The sequence below is a fragment of the Mesocricetus auratus genome, unplaced genomic scaffold (genome assembly GCF_017639785.1).
Source record: "Mesocricetus auratus isolate SY011 unplaced genomic scaffold, BCM_Maur_2.0 Super-Scaffold_4256, whole genome shotgun sequence".
NCBI classification, from domain to species: domain Eukaryota; kingdom Metazoa; phylum Chordata; class Mammalia; order Rodentia; family Cricetidae; genus Mesocricetus; species Mesocricetus auratus.
This window is the reverse complement of record NW_024429182.1, coordinates 80,898,977-80,916,866: the sequence shown is the minus strand read 5'-3', so window position 1 is coordinate 80,916,866 and position 17,890 is coordinate 80,898,977. Positions and strand designations below refer to the sequence as shown.

General features: G+C 37.9%; 1 protein-coding gene across 3 annotated transcripts in view; it reads right to left on the bottom strand.

Moving 5' to 3' along the window:
- Nucleotides 1-17,890, bottom strand: part of Smg1 (SMG1 nonsense mediated mRNA decay associated PI3K related kinase) — a 96,311-nt gene that overhangs the window by 45,865 nt on the left and 32,556 nt on the right. For 2 of the 3 annotated variants that reach the window (XM_040755838.1, XM_040755837.1), the window contains 19 exons: nucleotides 17,651-17,776; nucleotides 17,197-17,269; nucleotides 16,209-16,306; nucleotides 15,047-15,220; nucleotides 12,580-12,804; nucleotides 11,786-11,887; nucleotides 10,867-11,136; nucleotides 8,530-8,660; nucleotides 8,256-8,417; nucleotides 7,589-7,707; nucleotides 7,096-7,183; nucleotides 6,885-6,986; nucleotides 5,142-5,282; nucleotides 4,457-4,656; nucleotides 3,890-4,086; nucleotides 3,565-3,729; nucleotides 2,685-2,839; nucleotides 1,757-1,899; nucleotides 1,406-1,607 (listed from right to left, as the gene is read on the bottom strand). In XM_040755838.1, coding sequence (XP_040611772.1) covers nucleotides 1,406-1,607; nucleotides 1,757-1,899; nucleotides 2,685-2,839; nucleotides 3,565-3,729; nucleotides 3,890-4,086; nucleotides 4,457-4,656; nucleotides 5,142-5,282; nucleotides 6,885-6,986; nucleotides 7,096-7,183; nucleotides 7,589-7,707; nucleotides 8,256-8,417; nucleotides 8,530-8,660; nucleotides 10,867-11,136; nucleotides 11,786-11,887; nucleotides 12,580-12,804; nucleotides 15,047-15,220; nucleotides 16,209-16,306; nucleotides 17,197-17,269; nucleotides 17,651-17,776 — 2,873 coding nt within the window. Of the gene's footprint in view, nucleotides 1-1,405; nucleotides 1,608-1,756; nucleotides 1,900-2,684; nucleotides 2,840-3,564; nucleotides 3,730-3,889; nucleotides 4,087-4,456; nucleotides 4,657-5,141; nucleotides 5,283-6,884; nucleotides 6,987-7,095; nucleotides 7,184-7,588; nucleotides 7,708-8,255; nucleotides 8,418-8,529; nucleotides 8,661-10,866; nucleotides 11,137-11,785; nucleotides 11,888-12,579; nucleotides 12,805-15,046; nucleotides 15,221-16,208; nucleotides 16,307-17,196; nucleotides 17,270-17,650; nucleotides 17,777-17,890 lie in introns of those variants that run through there. The other variant, XM_040755839.1, reaches the window with a different exon arrangement.

Genomic DNA, 17,890 nt, shown 5'->3' with positions numbered 1-17,890 from the left:
TTCTGTAGGTCTGTGTAATACACTGGCAACAGTTCCTACAATATGTCATCAACACTTCTCTCTCCAAGTCATTGAATCCCACCAGCTGGCCTCTTGGCCCACTGAAAGCCTATACTCTTTCTTGTAAGTCTCCTATTGTCTCAGCTTTATCCCTTAGTCCTGACTCATAGTGAGACATATCCCAGCCCTTTGTTTTATAAAATTCATTTATCTTCCCTGAAAGATTTCCAACCATTTCCTTATCTGAAGCCATTTCCTATAGCCCTGGCATTCCAATGCCAAGATGAGATGCCTCACTCATACTAGCTCCACATCTCTCTTCTGACCCATCTCTACTAAAGACACTCCCCAACCAGGAAGATTTATCTTCTGAACCTCTCTTTTCTATCTTTATTCAAACAAAACTAAGGATGAACATCCTCTTGTTTATATCTTTCTAGTGCTGAGATCGCTGCCTGCACCAATACCCTAGTTCTGACCTTTTCACTGGGTCCCTTCTCTTAGCACTAGGTCTGAAAGCAGTGATGGAAATGCTCATCAGCTGGCTTACCCCATTCCATTCCAACCACACCAATATAACCAGTTGCTTCTCAGGTTAGAGATAAGCACTGGTTGCTGATGAACTGTTCACATCTAACATGTGTTATCTATCCCACTAAAAAAGCCTAGGTTTTCTGGTAGCAGGTTCCCCATATCCCTACTATGCTCTACACAGTTCTATACGTTAACTACTGACTAGACATCCCCTACACACACACACACACACACACACACACACACACACACACACACACACACACACACACACCTTGATATTTCAATTTCTTCTGTCCTTACCCCATCTACGCTAAACTGTCTATGTCTAACTAACTGCTTTCCTTGAGGCACACAGAAAAGACAAGTCTACCTAACCCTTTATCAGGGTTTTTTCTCCTATCTCTTCACTTTCTATTTTAAAGAGTTAGAAGCATTATGTTTTGTCCTGCTATACTATATCCAATGCCTCCCACAGATTATGTGTTCAGTTACCAGGAAGGACACCAAACAAACTCTAATGAGGTTTGCCCTCTCAGTCATGTGTCTGGAATGCAGTAATCCCTCAATTTTGAGGTGCATAATTAAAAAGGAACCAAGAATGTAACTTAGAGACGTTCACAAACTCTCACCATTAAAACAAATTTTCTTTAACTATTTAACAGTACTCCAGAAACACAGCTGTAGTGTGTGAGCCTCTCTAAAGCAGAGCCTCTTTATGTATAATGATTCTATCTTCCCTCTAAGCAGATTCCTTCCTTGCCCCGCTGTTGTTTCCCTGTTATAAATACGACCAACTTTAGTATTTGCCACCAGAGAGGAATACTGCTTATCAACAGGGCAGAGGACGCTGACTAGATGCAGCCATTACTTTATATAGTTGAAATCAGCTTTCAGATTGAGTGATGTGCTGCTGGTGTTCTTCTTCAGGTCGTGGACTGCGTTCTGCCACTCCTGCACAGCAGCCCAGTCAGCAATAGAGATGTAGCACTCACACGCCTTATTTCCTAAGTAATTGATAACTTCAGGAGAAGAATCCGTTGGTTTAGACAACACAGTTTTCCTGGATTCACCTGAAAGGTATTTTATTAAGAAAGAAGACAAAAATTATGGACAATTGTAAATATTTCATATAGCACAGACTCCTGGACACATACAGTAAGTTTACCTGCACAAATGAACTGTAACTTTGGTATTTTTAATGTAAACAATGAATGCTCACCATTTAAAGAGTGTTTGGGGCTGGCACTGTTACGTCCAGCATTGGCCAATGTGAGAACAGACTTGTCAAAGCTGGAGATGCAGCAATCAACACCTGTCATGGCACAAAGGTGCTCCTGGTACTCCACAGAGGCCTTTTCAAACCTTAAATACAAATGAAAGCACTCTTATTTTTTAAAACTAATCAAATGAATCTCTTTCTAAAAAAAAAAAATTTAATGGTGAGAGAAGAAATTACTTGATGAATTGCACCTGGACAAACAGTAATCTGTAGGGGGACATTCTATCTCTGTCTCATACCAAGACAGAATAAAACAAGTAGTGGAAACTGCTGATAACTACACTTTGATGTCCAATAAAGTATATCAAATTATCATACACTCACATAAATAAGTAATATGTCTATTAACATGGCAAAATATTTTTTAAAATGCTGGTGAGTAGAAATGCCATCCAGCTCTGTAGACACACTGTTGTTTTCTACAGCACAGGAAGAAAATGGAGCTTTAGACACACCCAACCCTACAGGTATCAGGTTATTTATCTTTCCAAATTGAAGTGGTTATTTATCTCTCCAAATTCCTAAGATTACTTAAACTTACATGAGGCATGCATACGCAATTGACAGTTATGAGCAAATACTCAAGTTAAATACAGTATTATGCCAGAGTCAAATGTGAAAGGTTTTCCATCAAAACTTGTGTTTAAAACCATTTATGAAACTGAAAGACCTTGCTTGCTAGTATGATTTCTCATAACCTCCTACTTAAGTAAGGCACTCACATATGCCTGCTAATTGAACAAATGAAAGATGCCTCTTACTGAAGTGATTACAGCAGGCTTCAAAATAGACAAAGTTGTTTTCATTATACAATACAAAGGATTTGAACATAAACATCCTATCATTCATTTCTTTCCTTCTAACTTACCTCCCTTCAGCCTGCTGGGCCACTGAGTTAATCCAGAGAAGATTTTTACCAACAGCTGAAGATGACCAGACAGCAATTCCCTGTATAGCTTCAGGACAATGAAGCTCACACAGTGCTTCTACTACCATCATGATGGTTACTTCCAAGTCATTCCCCTGGAAACAGCAGGCAGAAAGATTAGTCACAGACCTCAATACCACTGAAATTCAAACCTCTACTGAGCTTATAACTACTGTTCACAATCTATATATATTTAACAATTATTTTCACATGAGCTTAAAGAGCTTAAAAATGTTCACAAAACATTAAGGAGTAAGAATCCTGTTGTTTTTCACTCCATTTATTTATTCTGAACCTAATTAAGAATTTTCATGAGCATTCTAAAAATGTATTCCTCAGACAAATTTATTACAATTATTCCTAAAGCCTCAGGCTTTAAAAATAAAAAGTTCTTTGACCTCAATAACAAACAAACAAACAAAAAAGAATAAAAAGTTCTTATTTCTTCCCCCCCCACACACCTTTTTTTTTTTTGGAGTTGAGGCTTTCGAGGCAGGGTTTCTCTGTGGCTTTTGAGGCTGTCCTGGAACTAGCTCTTGTAGACCAGGTTGGTCTCGAACTCACAGAGATCCACCTGCCTCTGCCTCCCGAGTGCTGGGATTAAAGAAGTGCGTCACCATCACTCAGCAAAAGTTCTTATTTCTTTAGCACGCTCTATGTAGCAACCATAAATAACTGACTGGGGAAGTCATTAGTTTTGTAAGATATTGGATAAAAAACCTTGAAAAAGAAGCAGCTAACTTATCTGTAGATTGAATTCCATCAAAGAGACCAAACCCAAATTTCTATAGTTAAAATGTATTCCCATGGACCACCTTACCTGAGATAGACTATTTGTTTTCATTTCAGTCAGTAAGTCAAAGCCATGCCTCACTGTCACAGCAGGCTGACCTGCCAACAATCCGACCCTCATGATGGAGAGGCGAATCCTAGTAAGCCAGTCTTGGCAAGTCTGTCGATTGGTATAGAAAAAAGTCCTAATGACCTTTAGAAAAAGGGAAAGAACAACTCAGGACCAGTTCAAATTATGTTGAAGATGCCCTAAATACATATATACATGGTTACTGTGATCTCAGCCCTGTACATCCCACCAAGTTTCACAATGAATCTGTTACAAAGCACAACTATATTGCATGGACACCAACCTTGGGAGGTGATGTTAACGCGTTTGCACATCCCTCATAGGCATTATACATTAATTTCTCCAGGTTCTCCAGATACTGAAGCAGAAGGACAAGTCTAAGCTGATTGCTTCCATGACCTTCGTCATTATCTGCAGTGGTCCATTGACTAACATCCTGGTCAGGATTTAGTGTGTGGGCTGCAAGACTTCTAATGATACCTGAAAACAAAGGCAGCGAGACTCTGAATCAGAGCAAACTCTCAATAAATCAATTTATCAATTATCCTGTTTATATACTCATCAATTTAAAATAAAAGAAAAAAATCAATGATTAGATATCTTTCATTTTCTTTGGCAACTATTTGTTCCATATAATCCCCTAAGCTTTTGAATAGAAACATGGCAAATGCAATTATTTAATAAAACCTTATTCTAAAAATCAAAATATCTAGAAATTACTGAGTAAAGAATACAGGGAAAAAACAAAAAACTCTGAAGTCTCTATCAATTGTAAAGTCATGATCTCTGAAGTTAAAAGACCTAGAAACTCCCGTCTACAAAGTTTGAAGAATGCCAAATTGCTAGTTACCTTCAATTGTCTGGAAAGTGTCCTGAGCTCTGCCTAGTGGGGTTCGCAACTTTGAAAGAACAGTAAACTGTGCAGCTTCCCAAATAGCCCACTGCCAAAGGACAGCATCTGTCTTTAGAAGATTTCGAGGAATTGTAGATTGGTCACGCTTATCCAGCCTCTGGCAGCTATAGAACAATCTTTCTAACCAATTGTCCTTCCTAGGAAAAGTAGTTTCATATGTAACAATGACAATTTCATCTTAATAATCAAAACAAGTACAAAGGGAATGGGAGTACCAAAAAAAGACACTGCATTGTAAGAACAGGCAGGGGTGTGGTGGGAATGAATCACTGAGTATACGGCTCAAAACAATTTGGCTGCCAGGTTAAATTTCAACCACTACAACTGAGCATCTCTACAATATTGTCATCGCCAATCCTCCCACGAAAGCATTCATGTCACCAGTCAACTGTCAATCACAATTCACCAGTGAAAGCCACAGCCCATTTTTATTTCTACAAATGCTATCTTCTCTTCAAAGCCATATCTATTACTCCAAAGCTGATGAAAATCAAAATGACCCACCAAGGAATGTTAAGTTTCCAATCTAGCATCTTGGGTGCATGTTTTCTCAAATCTGGGTGTGACTATCAGAAGAGTCTTACAAGTACTGTTCTCTACAGAAAGAATCAAAGAGTCTTACCCTGTTCGGTGAGAGTTCCCATACAAAATGAAACTGATGACATCAGAAAAGTCTTGAGGGTGGAAAGTGTTACTTGGTGCTTTACTCATGTGGCTTCTCAATGCTAGAGAAATCTCCTGAATCTCTGTATGATTGTTATTGCTGTTAACAGAAAAGTCATTATCATGCAAGATGTTTTAGGAGGAAGGCTAGTGGATTCCATAAACAGAGTACTACAACTTTATTGTATGAAAAAATAAAACCAAGGTTTAAAAATGGATAGAGGACACCAATATTAAGGAAGCACAATCAGGCAGATCCCTGAGTGCAAGCACGGTCTACATAGCAAATTCTAGATATACCTAAGGTTATGTAACGAGTATCTTTCTTTTTCCCAAAGGTGGGGGGGGGCAGTGCTGTCCAATGTCTTTAATTCCATCACTCAAGGGGCGAAGGCAGGCAGATGTCTGAGTTCAAGGTCAACATGGTTTACAGAGCAGTTCCAAAACAACCAGGACTACAAAGAGAAACCCTATTGGGGGGGGGGGGATATAATTCCACAATTTTACAACATTAAAGCTTCTCAAATTGTTGGTGCAGGGGGCTGGAGGGATGCTCAATGTTAAGAGTACTTGATGCGCCGGGCGGTGGTGGCGCACGCCTTTAATCCCAGCACTCGGGAGGCAGAGGCAGGCGGATCTCTGTGAGTTCGAGGCCGGGCTGGACCGATAGCCTCCGAAACAATACAGAGAAACCCTGTCTCGTAAAAACCAAAAAAAAAAAAAAAAAAAAAAAAAGAGTACTTGATGCTCTTGGTGTTCTCCAAGAGGACTTGAGTTCAGTTCCCAGTACCCACAAAGGGGGCTCAAAATGTCCTTAATTCCAACAGCCAGGAACCCAACTACAGGGACATAGACATACTCACACACAAAAAGTAAGAGAAAAAAATTTTTTTGAAGAGACTGCTAACGTATACCTGTTCCAGAACTTGTGAGGCAGGAAGAATCTGAGTTCAAGAATAGCTTGAGACTATCCTGGACTACAAAGCAACACGTTGCCTCAAAATAAAAAAGGAAAAGGAAAGAGGGTATGCACTAAGGATGTATCTCAGTCAGTAGAATGCTTGCCTAGCATATACAAAGCCCTAGGTTTGCTCACAGACAGCTGTAATCCCAGCACGTTGTGAAGGAAGGCAAGAGGATTGATAGTTTAGGGTTTTCCTTGGCTGTAAAAAAAAAAGTTGGAAGTAGCTTGTGATGACTGAAAACTTATCTCAAAAACAAATGCTCCAGAAATCAACTTAATCAAAAGCCATAAAAGTTTAAATATCTAAACTACTGGGGTTGAAGAGATGGCTCTGCTCTACAGAGGACCCAGGTTTGGTTTCCAGTACCCACAAGGCAGCTCAAAACTATGTGGAACTCAAGTTCCAGAGGATCCAACAACTTTGTCCTGACCTCAGCAGGCATCAAGCATATACATGATGGTAGGTACAAAGACATACACATAGACAAAACACTCAGATACAAAACATAGCCCAGCGGTGGTGGTACATGCTTTTAATCCCGGCACTTGGGAGGCGGAGGCAGAGGCAGGTGGTTCTCGGTGAGCTCAAGGCCAGTCTGGTCAACAAAGCAACAAAGAGAAACCAAAAACAACAACAACAACAAAAAAGTACTAAACATAGTAAACACAGTGATTAATCTTTTCTTACAGTAGACAATTACAAAGTGGTAAAAACATAGTGAGCCAAAACAGTTATACCTTAGTACAACATCTAAAGGAATTGATTTCAACAGCTTTCCAAAGGCCTGTCGAATACGAGTTCCACTATGAACAAGCTGAACACGGCAGACATCAACACACCTATGAAATAGATAGATTAATTAATTAATTAATTAATTAATAAAGCAGGTGTGGTAGCATTCCTGCGGCATTACAGTCAGAGTCAAAAGATTTGGTCTCTAGTCCATACCTCTGTAGCAGATCATCTGGCAATGACGAGGACAGAGCATGGAGACTGCTGCACGCTTGCAAGCAGATATTCACATCTTCAACAAGAGCTATTATTAAAAAGGAAAAGTTATTTTCAGTTTGCATCACCCAAAGTGATGCCAGTCTATAACAATGTTCTGAACTCACTCACTCACCCACCCACCAAATAGGAAGCACATACTATTTGGGAAATTAATACTCAACAAAATTCAAGTTAACCACTCTTCATATAAATTTTATTCTAAGAAGAACCTTTCAAGTTGATGGAATAAACTAACATAGGTTGAAATTATGACAATTATTTCAATTATTTTTCCAACAGTAAGAATGAAAAATAATCAAGAGTACCATATTAAGACATTAAAATAAGGACTACCTGCTTCAAGGCAGCAAGAGTGCTGCTGTAACTACCTTCTCCCATTAAACAATATTCTGTTTTAAAGGTAAACAAAAGTAAAACATAAGTCTCTTACTGTTGGCTAAAAGTCCTTTGGAAAATTTATGAAAAGATGGAAGGGAGAATAAAGGTGCGTATGTTTCAGACTTCTTCATTAAAACAGCAACTTCCAAAGCCCATGTCATTAATAATTTCCTGAAATATAAAATAAACATTTACCTTTAAAGAACAAAACAAAAACCACAAACACTTCCTTCTGTTTTCTTTAGATTTTTTTTCAAACAATACAAGTACTAAAAAATAAAAGATAGCACTGGAGAGACTGCACAGTGGTTGAGTACACACCACCCTTGCAGAGAACTGAAGTTCATTTTCCAGCACCCAAATCAGTCAGCTCACAACAATCTGTTACTTCTGATACCATGGGAATCTAATACCACAAGCCTCCAAGAGCACTCACAGATACACAAAAATATACATAATTAAAAGCAAAATAAATCGATAAATAAAAAGTTAAGCCTAGAGAAATTTGTTTCTGCATCATGGTATTCTGTTTCTGAAAACAACAGGGTGCCCCTAGAAAAACTCCCCAAAGTAGAGCCCAGCAAGTTACATATAAATCAAATAACAGAATCAAGCCAGGTGCTTCACAATGAAGCTGTAGTCAACATTTCTTAGCCTCAAATCACAAAGAATTAATACATTTAGGAACTTAATATTATTTTTAAAAAATACTTAGGTACCTTGTGTCCTGGTTAAGATTATCTTTCTTTAGCAATATTCCCAAAAGATTTAATATAATTGAGAAATGTTTCTTTGTGGCGGTAGTTACAGTACTAATCACAGCACCATCAAATAAAGAAGGGGATGAAGAGCTAAGACTACTGGATATGAAGTGATCATGCCTGGAAGACAAAGTGGAGACCATCTTTTCAGCTGTCATTAAACGAAGACAACAAACTCAAGAAACAAGACATTTCCTGGTTTTTTTCTTCTGAGGACCTGTGAGCACAGTACCTGGTACAATGGGAATACAGGGTGTAGAGTACTGCATACTGAATGGCAGGAAAGTGAACAGCCAGGTCGCTATGCACAATCATCAGATTCTTACTCAGCAGTGCAAACACAGTTGGAGACAGTGCCCACATCTGCCAAGGTAAAAACAAAGGTTATTTATGGCTCACCCAAGACACATACAAGCCTACACAATCTACCTTAGGAATCAAGTGAAGCTTAGACACTGAAAACCTAAAATGACTGTCTGAAACTTGGAAATTATCTAGTATACAATCTTGGGTCTTCAACAATCTCTCAAATTATGCTGAGTGGCATCTGCTTAATCTAGCAATTCCTCAACTTTCCACTGTCATGAGGCATAGCCATAACAAGGGGTAACTGGCTGCTCCCTTTACAAAAGAGTCCATAGATATTCAAAACAAAACAAGAAGCAGGTGAATACCTAAATTTGGGTGGGGCAAAGGGTCACTTTGCTGAGTCTGTCTGGTTTAAGCAAAGTCCTTGGTATTCTTTGATACAGTAGCCTACATTTCCTTAATTTTTAGCATTACAAATGGCAAGGTATCTTGTTCAAAAACAGAACCAGCAACCCTGCCTCTCTGAGCCTTTTCCACCCATTCCTTTTCTCCTAAGACACAATGCTCCATCTGACAACCAGACTCACCCATTCATTGCCTTTTCAGATTGCCAATTTACTCAACATAAGCCGTCTCCAATCTATATAGGACATAATTCCTCAAAAATAAAACTTAGGTGTATTAAGAAGGGAGTTTCCCACAGGCTCCATATGTAAGGAGAAAGTAACAGAGGGAGGGGCATGTATGGGACAGTGTGGTACTTTGAGCACACAAGCTAGAGAAAGCAAGCACAAGCATCAAGTCTTCTCAGAAAACGTTATCATTTAATACAGAACACTTCACTCTCCTAAAAAATTATTGTTTCTGTATGGTCCAATAGAAGGAATAAATACATAACTAGGTGCAACAATTATAAAATCAAAAGGAGGTAGACAGATGTGTTAGCACATGACTGACTAATTGTAGTGCTTGGAAGGCAAAGACAGATCTCTTTAGGACTTACATCAGCCAACTAACTCAAAAGAGGGGGGAGGGGTGGATATAAGTGGTGCCACTCCAAATTCATTATTACATCATTTTACTTTTTGTGATAGTGGGATTGAACCAAGGACAAGCAATTTGCCACTTAGTTACATACACAACCTTCTCCCTACCCCCACACCCGGTACATTTCTGTGTATATAGATATTTTCATTAGGACATTTTCATATATGTACATAATGTATTTTGATTACATTCATCTCGCCTCCTCCATTATCCTATAATCCCTCCACAGACACTTCCACTGATCCCTTTCTTCTCAAACCCTCTAAACTTTGTCATTATTTCTGAAGACCCAACAAAATTTATTAGTATTGTTTATAGGAACATGAGAACCTTACCAGAGGACACACACAAAAAAGTCTCTCTCTCTCCCCCACCAACTATTAATTTTGTAATAAAAATTTGGAGGGAAGAGTAAAGAAATTTTCATTTTTTGACAGAGTCTCACTGTGTGAACTAATAAATAGTTGCAGGCTGGTCTAGAATTTGCAGTCCTCCTGTTTACACCCTCTAAGTGCTCAGACTATAAGCATGTACTGAAAAAAATTCCCAATTGTTTTTATTGTGTTTTTAATATGATGTGTATGTGCAAGTGCATATGAAGCTAGATTCTGAATTACAGCCCCCCCGTGTGTGTGTGTGTGTGTGTGTGTGTGTGTGTGTGTGTGTGTGTGTGTGTGTGTTTAGGAGGGAGGGAGAGGGACGAACTAGCTGAATCAGTGTTGCCCAGGTTCAATGAGAGACCCTATCTCAAGCAATAAGATAGAGAGCAATTTTAAAAAGTCCTAAATGTTGAACTCTGCTCCCACCCCACAAATAAAATATATAAGGTTTATGAAAGGACATAGTGATACGTGGCTATAATCTCAGCACCTAAGGTTAATGTGGTCTATATTGACTCTACTACAAAAAAAGTGGGAGGGAGGAGGAGAAGGAGGATGAAGAGGAAGAGGAGGAAGGAGAAGAAGGAAGGAAAGAAGGAGGAGGAGGAGGAGATGATGATAACGACAAAATAGGAAAGGGTAGAGAGGGCTTAATCATGGATAGTCTTTATAGCCAGAAGGGGAGTATATGCCAGTAATCCCAGTGAGTGCTCAGAAGGCCAAACAAGAACATAAATTCAAGACCCACTTGGGCCACACAGCAGAACCCTGTCTCAAAACCAGAAATAACATAAAATGCATAAATAACAAAGTCTTTACAATTAAAGACTCACCCCAATCAAGGAGTTTTTGGCATTTCCAATTGTAGTCAGGGCACTGAGATCAAATATAACTACAAAGTTGGCATTGTCAACATTGAATACATGATTCTGAAAAGCCTCATGTTTAATCTCAGAACAGGCATCAGGGAGCTGGAGACTGTGTAGCAGATTGTTTAGTGCACAAGTCATTTCTCCCAAAATTAATTTATAGGCAGTTTCCAGAACAGGAATATTCTTCAAGCTGAGCACTGCTTGATAAACAGCATGGGCCACAGCAACAACCTAGAAAGGAAAAATTTCAGGGAAGTGATTAAAAATCACCATATGCAGTATGTTAGGGAGATAGCTATGCAAGACTCATGAACCTCACAGACCATAATATCCAAAAGCTTCACTTTATAAGACCAAACCTTAAGGAACCTATGTATTAGTGGGCTTTTCACAAAGCTCTACAGACTTATTGTAAATAAAGAATGCTCTAGCAGGGCATTGGTGGTGAACTCCTTTAATCCCAGCACTTGCGAGGCAGAGGCAGGTAGATCTCTGAGTTCGAGGCCAGCCTGGTCTACAGAGCAAATTCCAGGACAGCCTCCAAAAGAATGCTCTAAAAGCTGATAATGCGAAATTTCTCAAGAAGAACTACTTTTATTTTATTTTTTTGTTTACATTCAATATTTCTGAATTTATAACTTTAGAAATAAATCTGCCTCTTTGCCTTTATAGTATTTACCAAAATCAATTTAATAAAGTAAATTATGGGTACTCTGAAAAGGCTATTAGATACCTCCCTTCATGAAGGTACTAGTATGATAAGTATTAACCTAAAGCAGTCACTGTAATCCCTTTATGTTCAGTATCAAGGATCAGTTCATACTGACATAATCTGCTAAGCAAAAGAAGTCCCACTTCTTGTTATCCATGTAATACTTACCTCTTTTTCTTTATGGTATCGTAAAAATAGCAATTTAGATGACGGTATAAAAAGTTTTTCTACAAACGACGATGGTAATTTTGTATTTATCTGCTCAACAATCTAAAAGAACAAAATTTTAAAATAAGCTTACATAAGTTACAAAAAGGCAAGGGACAGCCTTAAATGAGCATTACTAAGGTGAAAAAAGTGTCAATATTAAAGGACTACATAGATGGAAATTCTTTAAAAAGGCAAAAAAAAAATGGAGATAGAAAAAGAACCAGGAGTTCTTTAAAATACTAAAATCAGATAAAGTATCAGGAGGAGGCAATCAACAGCCTACACGAACCAGATAGGACATGCATTTTAATTACAGGAGCTAATTACTAAGGTCCATTATACTTTAAAGGGAGCAGTTATATACTACTAATAAATTAAAGGAGAAGAAATTAGGTAAGGTTTTTCTAAGAAATAATATATAAGCATATTTTTTAAAGTAGTCAAATACCTTCTCCCATACAGCACTTATTAGATGCACTAGTGAGTCTCTAGTAAAAGGGGACATGTCAGCAACACAAGGTCAGAAAAGAAGACTAAAGTGAGCTACCAAACACTAAAGGCAGCTTAATATTAGAAAAAAGGCATACTGGACTAGAAAAATGAGTTATCAATGGAATCTTACAAAGATAAAAGCAAACCATTTCTTAAAACACACGAAGCAAAGCTCTTTAATTTCTTCCACATCAATTTAAAGACCTACATAAGCCTACATATACAACAATTAAAAACAACAAAAGGAGTAATTCACATACCAATGTGAGCAAATTCAAGACTGAGATGATATAATCGGTACCACAAGTCTGGCAATTCTCCAGTTGGTCTAATCCATATGTAATGACCATGTCACAATGTATAGTCATGCTAGGATCCAAGCTGCCGAGCAAAACACCAACACACTCATTAGCAGCTGTCAACACAGCCTCAGAAAAAAACACTTGGTTTGCAGCCGTCACGCATCTCATTACTCTGTATAGAACCTGCAAATGGGGAAAACAAGCACCTTTTTAAACACAAGCTACACCACTATTTGCTATTTAATGCAGCTTCAACTCAAAAGTATGTGTCATGTTAACAGTCTTGTTTTGAGGATTTTTTTTTCCTTTTTGACTGGGATGGAGCAAAGGCTAACCCGGATGGCTTTACTGATGTGCACTTCCACATAGCTCACAGTTTATTCTCTAATTCATGATAGCTAAGAAAGGCATCAAAGATCTTGGCTTAAAAGTATTCCAAATTACAATGTTGACAAGAAATGCAATTTGTCCCCCTTGAGTTCACTCATAATCTTCCCCTATTCCTAGAAATTATCAAATGGCTAAAGCTTAGTATCTTTATAATTACAAACACGCCAAAACTGAGGAATGTCCTGCTCACATTTGCTTAAACAGAGATCTTGAATGTTTTTATTTGGTTGGTCGTTTTTGGTTTTGTTTGTTCTTGGTTTTTTGAGACAGGGTTTCTCTGTGTAACAGTCCTGGCTGTCTTTGGACTCACTATGTAAACGAGATTGGCCTTGAACTCAGATCTGCCTGCCTCTACCTCCCAAGCTGGAATTGAAGGAATACACCACCTCCCCACAGCTAGATCTTGAATTTTTAATAATCTTTCCAAAATAAATACTAAGGTTGCTTTAAGCTAATATTAAAGTTTGTGTATCAATGACCATGATAGTGAAGTATTCTACCACTGAGTCCTGGAAGTTCTTTCCCCGATGTGCACATCTTATTAAGAACCATAAAACCCAGATAATTTCCAATGTACATACATGCACACATGCATAGAAATCATTAACTATAACAATATTTATGTACTAAATTTCAAATGATAAGTAACGATTTTTGTTGTTTTGTTTTTTGAGACAGGTTTTTTTCTTTGTAGCTTTTGAGCCTGTCCTGGAACTATTTTTGTAGACGAGGCTGGCTTTGAACTCAGAGATCCACCTGCATTTGCCTTCTGAGTGCTGGGATTAAAGGCATACACCACCACCACATGGCATTAAGTTTTTAAAAAAAATTAAAAAAAGTTTACGCTAATCAGTAATACCCAGTGGATTGTCTTTAAAATCTGTATGTAAGTTTCATTAATGCTGTTCACAAAAGCAAAAACTGAAGGCCTTCATAACATTTAAAATATAACTATTCTGAGAAACCTTATGTTCCTTTCCTTTTGTTTCACATTTGACTTAACTGTCTTTATGTCACTCTTCAAGCAACAACCTTTTCATAAAAAGGGAAGAAAGAAATTAAGCCATTTTGAAGACTTCAACTATCAACATGCAGGCTTAGTTATATGTATAACCTAATACTTCGGCTCTAATACACACCTACCTTTCCAAGAGTTACACAATAATTTATCCAAAGCCATGCTCCTAAAAGGCCAGCACTGTGCCTAAGTAGTAGCATACTTCAGTCATGTACACCGTCTTCCCTGGATGTCACATATGCATCTCCTTCCTCACTCCAGAGCAGTGTTCTGGGCTCATTTCTCTCTCCTAAACTACACCACGCATTGACCACTCACATGCGATAATCTGATCACTTCTCATACCTGGCTTCGGGCTGATATTTTAAAATAGTATCTTTTAAATCAAACATATGACTCTTGAGTTTCACCTTGTCATTTTCAAAAAAAATGATCACTTTATTTTCACTGCAGTGGTAGGGCTAGCATTCAGGGTTTCCAGGCAAGGCAAAGGCTCTACTACAAACTACACAATCAACCAAAGAAAATGATTTCTGATGCTTTCTCTATGCTTTATTATTCTTATTGTGCTGAAAACTAAAAGGAGCTCAATATTTAAAGAAAAATTAATATTTTTAAAGTTTTTATTTGGTTTTTTGAGGCAAGGTTTCTCTGTGTATTTTTAAAGTTTTAAAATTGTATATTAAAAATAGTAAATACAAGTTGAGGAAAAAATATGGTGCTTTATGAAGTGTAAGTAAGAATAAAGCCTATGCAAGGTTCAACCCCAGTACCAAAGAAAATAAAAATAAATACATGGATCTGTGAAGGAACTTCTTAGAGAAATATCAAAGGTATGCAAGAATTCAGAGTGGCCCTTTCTTGGTGGGGTGAGAGTGAGGATGGAGGTTGGTAAGCAGACTTCGCTACTTTTCTGAATAAGGAAGTAACCAGACACAAACACATTTAACACGAAAGGTTAGTTCACTGGATACAAGAGGCCCTCACAATATAAAGTGGCTTTTAAAAGACACTTACATCTGTGACATACGCCTCAGTAATCGGTGGGCCCCGAATTGGGCTGAAGCGCTCCCCAATGCTCCTCACTACAGTACTGAACACTCGGAGAAGTGCTGCCAGCTTTGGTAATGACACTGATGGAGGAGGAACATCTTCATCCACTGACTCCCCAGAGGCCACATGGCTGAGGTCCTAGAAGTAAATACACAACATTCTTATTGAAATAGCGGTACAATGAGAGGTGTGCTTTGGCTTTATTGATATAAGCTAGTAGCCAGGAATCCAGCCCAAGCCCTTGCATATACTAGGAAAGGGCTGTGCAATGAGCTACATTCCAGCCCCTATTTCTTTATAGATTTCCTTCCCCTGCCCCAAACACTTTATTTTGAGATAGTCTACTAAGTTGCCAAGATTTCTGGGCTCCATCATTCCTCTTATGTCAGCCTCTGGAGTAGCAGAGGCGTATCCAAGTAAACTTCTCAATTCTTTCTTCCTTCCTTTTTTTTTTTTTTTTTTTTTTTGGTTTCCCAATTCTTTAAGTCATTTAACATTAGTGGGTTTTTTGTTTGTTTTTGTTTTTCCTTTTAAAACAGTATCTTTCTACTGGCCTGGAACTCAATATGTGGACCAAGCTGGCCTCCAACACACACAGATCTGCCTAGCTGTGCCTGGAATTAAAGGCATGTTCAACTGCACCTAGCCCTAGAAAAGATTGTCAATTATGAGAAATTTTAGTTCAAAATTTAGTCCAAAAGAGGAACATAGGACTCCGTATTCCTAAAATTCTCTAATTAAAATATTCCAAACAAAACCAGGTAGATTATGAAAATTATCTCCACCAATACAGCATCTTTAGGGGTATTTTTCATTTAAATCAGCCTTTTGGTGATTTAAAAAACTGCCTTCAAGAAAAATACCTGCTATCAAGAACATTTGAACTCTGCATAATATTAAGACATATATATACATGTATATATGGTGAGTGAGTGTGTGTGGGAATGGGGAGTGGGTATGTCTATTGTGTTTGAATATAAAAACTCTGGTTATTTAAAAATAGCAAAAATAAAATTTAAAAAACTAATCTCAATGATCTTATGCTTAAATGCCAGTCTTAATTATTTTAAAATAAATCTAATTCTGTTTATAATCTTTGAGAATGACCTGGCTTTCTACAACTTACCTCAGCATATGCCTCCATGTCTTCAAGAAATTGACCAAGAAGAGTGGTAGAAAATGCAAGGTCAGCTACCCAAAATGGCTCCAAACTCTGCAACCACCCTTGACATCATGGAAATTTTCAACAGAAAGGGAAAAAAAAAGGGGGGGGGGGATGGAAGGGATTACCAAAAGTAAAAAATTAATGCTTTCAAGCTACCTATTCTTAAAACATGCATGTATCATAATAACATTAGAACTGCCACTAAAAAGCATGTGGGAATTAATCAAGCCTCTTTTAATGTTACAGAAATTAACATCCTTCAGGAATCAGTATGTAAATTTTGTATCATTTTTATCTGATTTAAAATCTATGTGTGTGCATACACACACACGACTTAAAATGCCACCATGTATTATCAACCAAGCTTTAAATCCCAAGGTCATGAATAGATACATTTGGCTTCACAGTAGAATTGATACTATCCATTATAACTGGCATATTCTTGTCAAATATTACATCAATGATTTAGGAGAGACACTGTACCATTTGAAACAAGCAAGTGTATACAAATGAGTTTATCATTTGCTTTTTATCATAGATGACAATCTTCCACTTATTTGTGGCACACTTAAAATGACCATAAAAGAAACAACAAATGGGGATTGGAGAGATAGTTTAGCAGTTAAGACTGCTCTTCCAGAGGACCCAGGTTTAATTCCCAGCACGCACACGGCAGTTCACAACTGTCTATAACTCTAGTTCCAGGGGACCCAACACCCATGGCACACTTAATGCACACACAAAGACCACAATCTTCCACTTTAGGTTTCAAGGTATTCCAAGCTACTATTTACTACATAAATAATTTTGCTTTGAAAAGATCAACAGAACTACTCAGTGACACTCACTTATAACAGCTAATATATCTTCTTGAAGCAACCCTTTTTGCTAGATTAGACTGACACTTCTTTTCACACTATTTACAGGACAGACACAAGCTAAGACTTACCAGACACCTGCTGTGTGAGGGAGGGTTTCTGAGTATGATCTATATGCCATCCAACTAATATATCAACTGTATCCTTGGAGACAAAAAGAGGAGGCCAATCATTTTAAGGTTTCACTGATACGTCATTAGTGAGATCACATAACATTAAAAGACCCTGGAAAAAGCTGTTCAATCTACCTGATATTGGAGTTGAGGGGTAACACTGAGGAATTAAGTTCTCTTCTATACCAAAGGTATTAATGACAGGAGAAAAAATGGAGTTGTTAGCTTTTATAAAAACTATCGACACTGTCATGATCACCATTGTTGTGAGACTACTGCACCAAACAACCCCTTTCCTCCAAAACATCACTGATTATATTCAAATGGTCAGAAGCTTCTTTACCATTTGATGCCCCACTTCTTCGCAAAAATCCCACCCTCAGAGAAAGGTGGATGGCAATAAGAAACTCACCCTAAAATTGGTGCTGAAAATATGAGGGTAGCATCGAGCTACCAAAAGAATGCACTTAACACATTTGCAAAGTAATTCTGGTGTATCCACATTCTCAAGAATGGATTGTAAGCTGGTCATCACGAGCTGAAAAGCAAGTTACAATCATAAACATTTGACAATGTATAGAGAAAATAAAGAGTTTCATTTCACAGCGGGTTATGAGACCAAAGAAAATGTTTTCAATAATGTATAAAATAT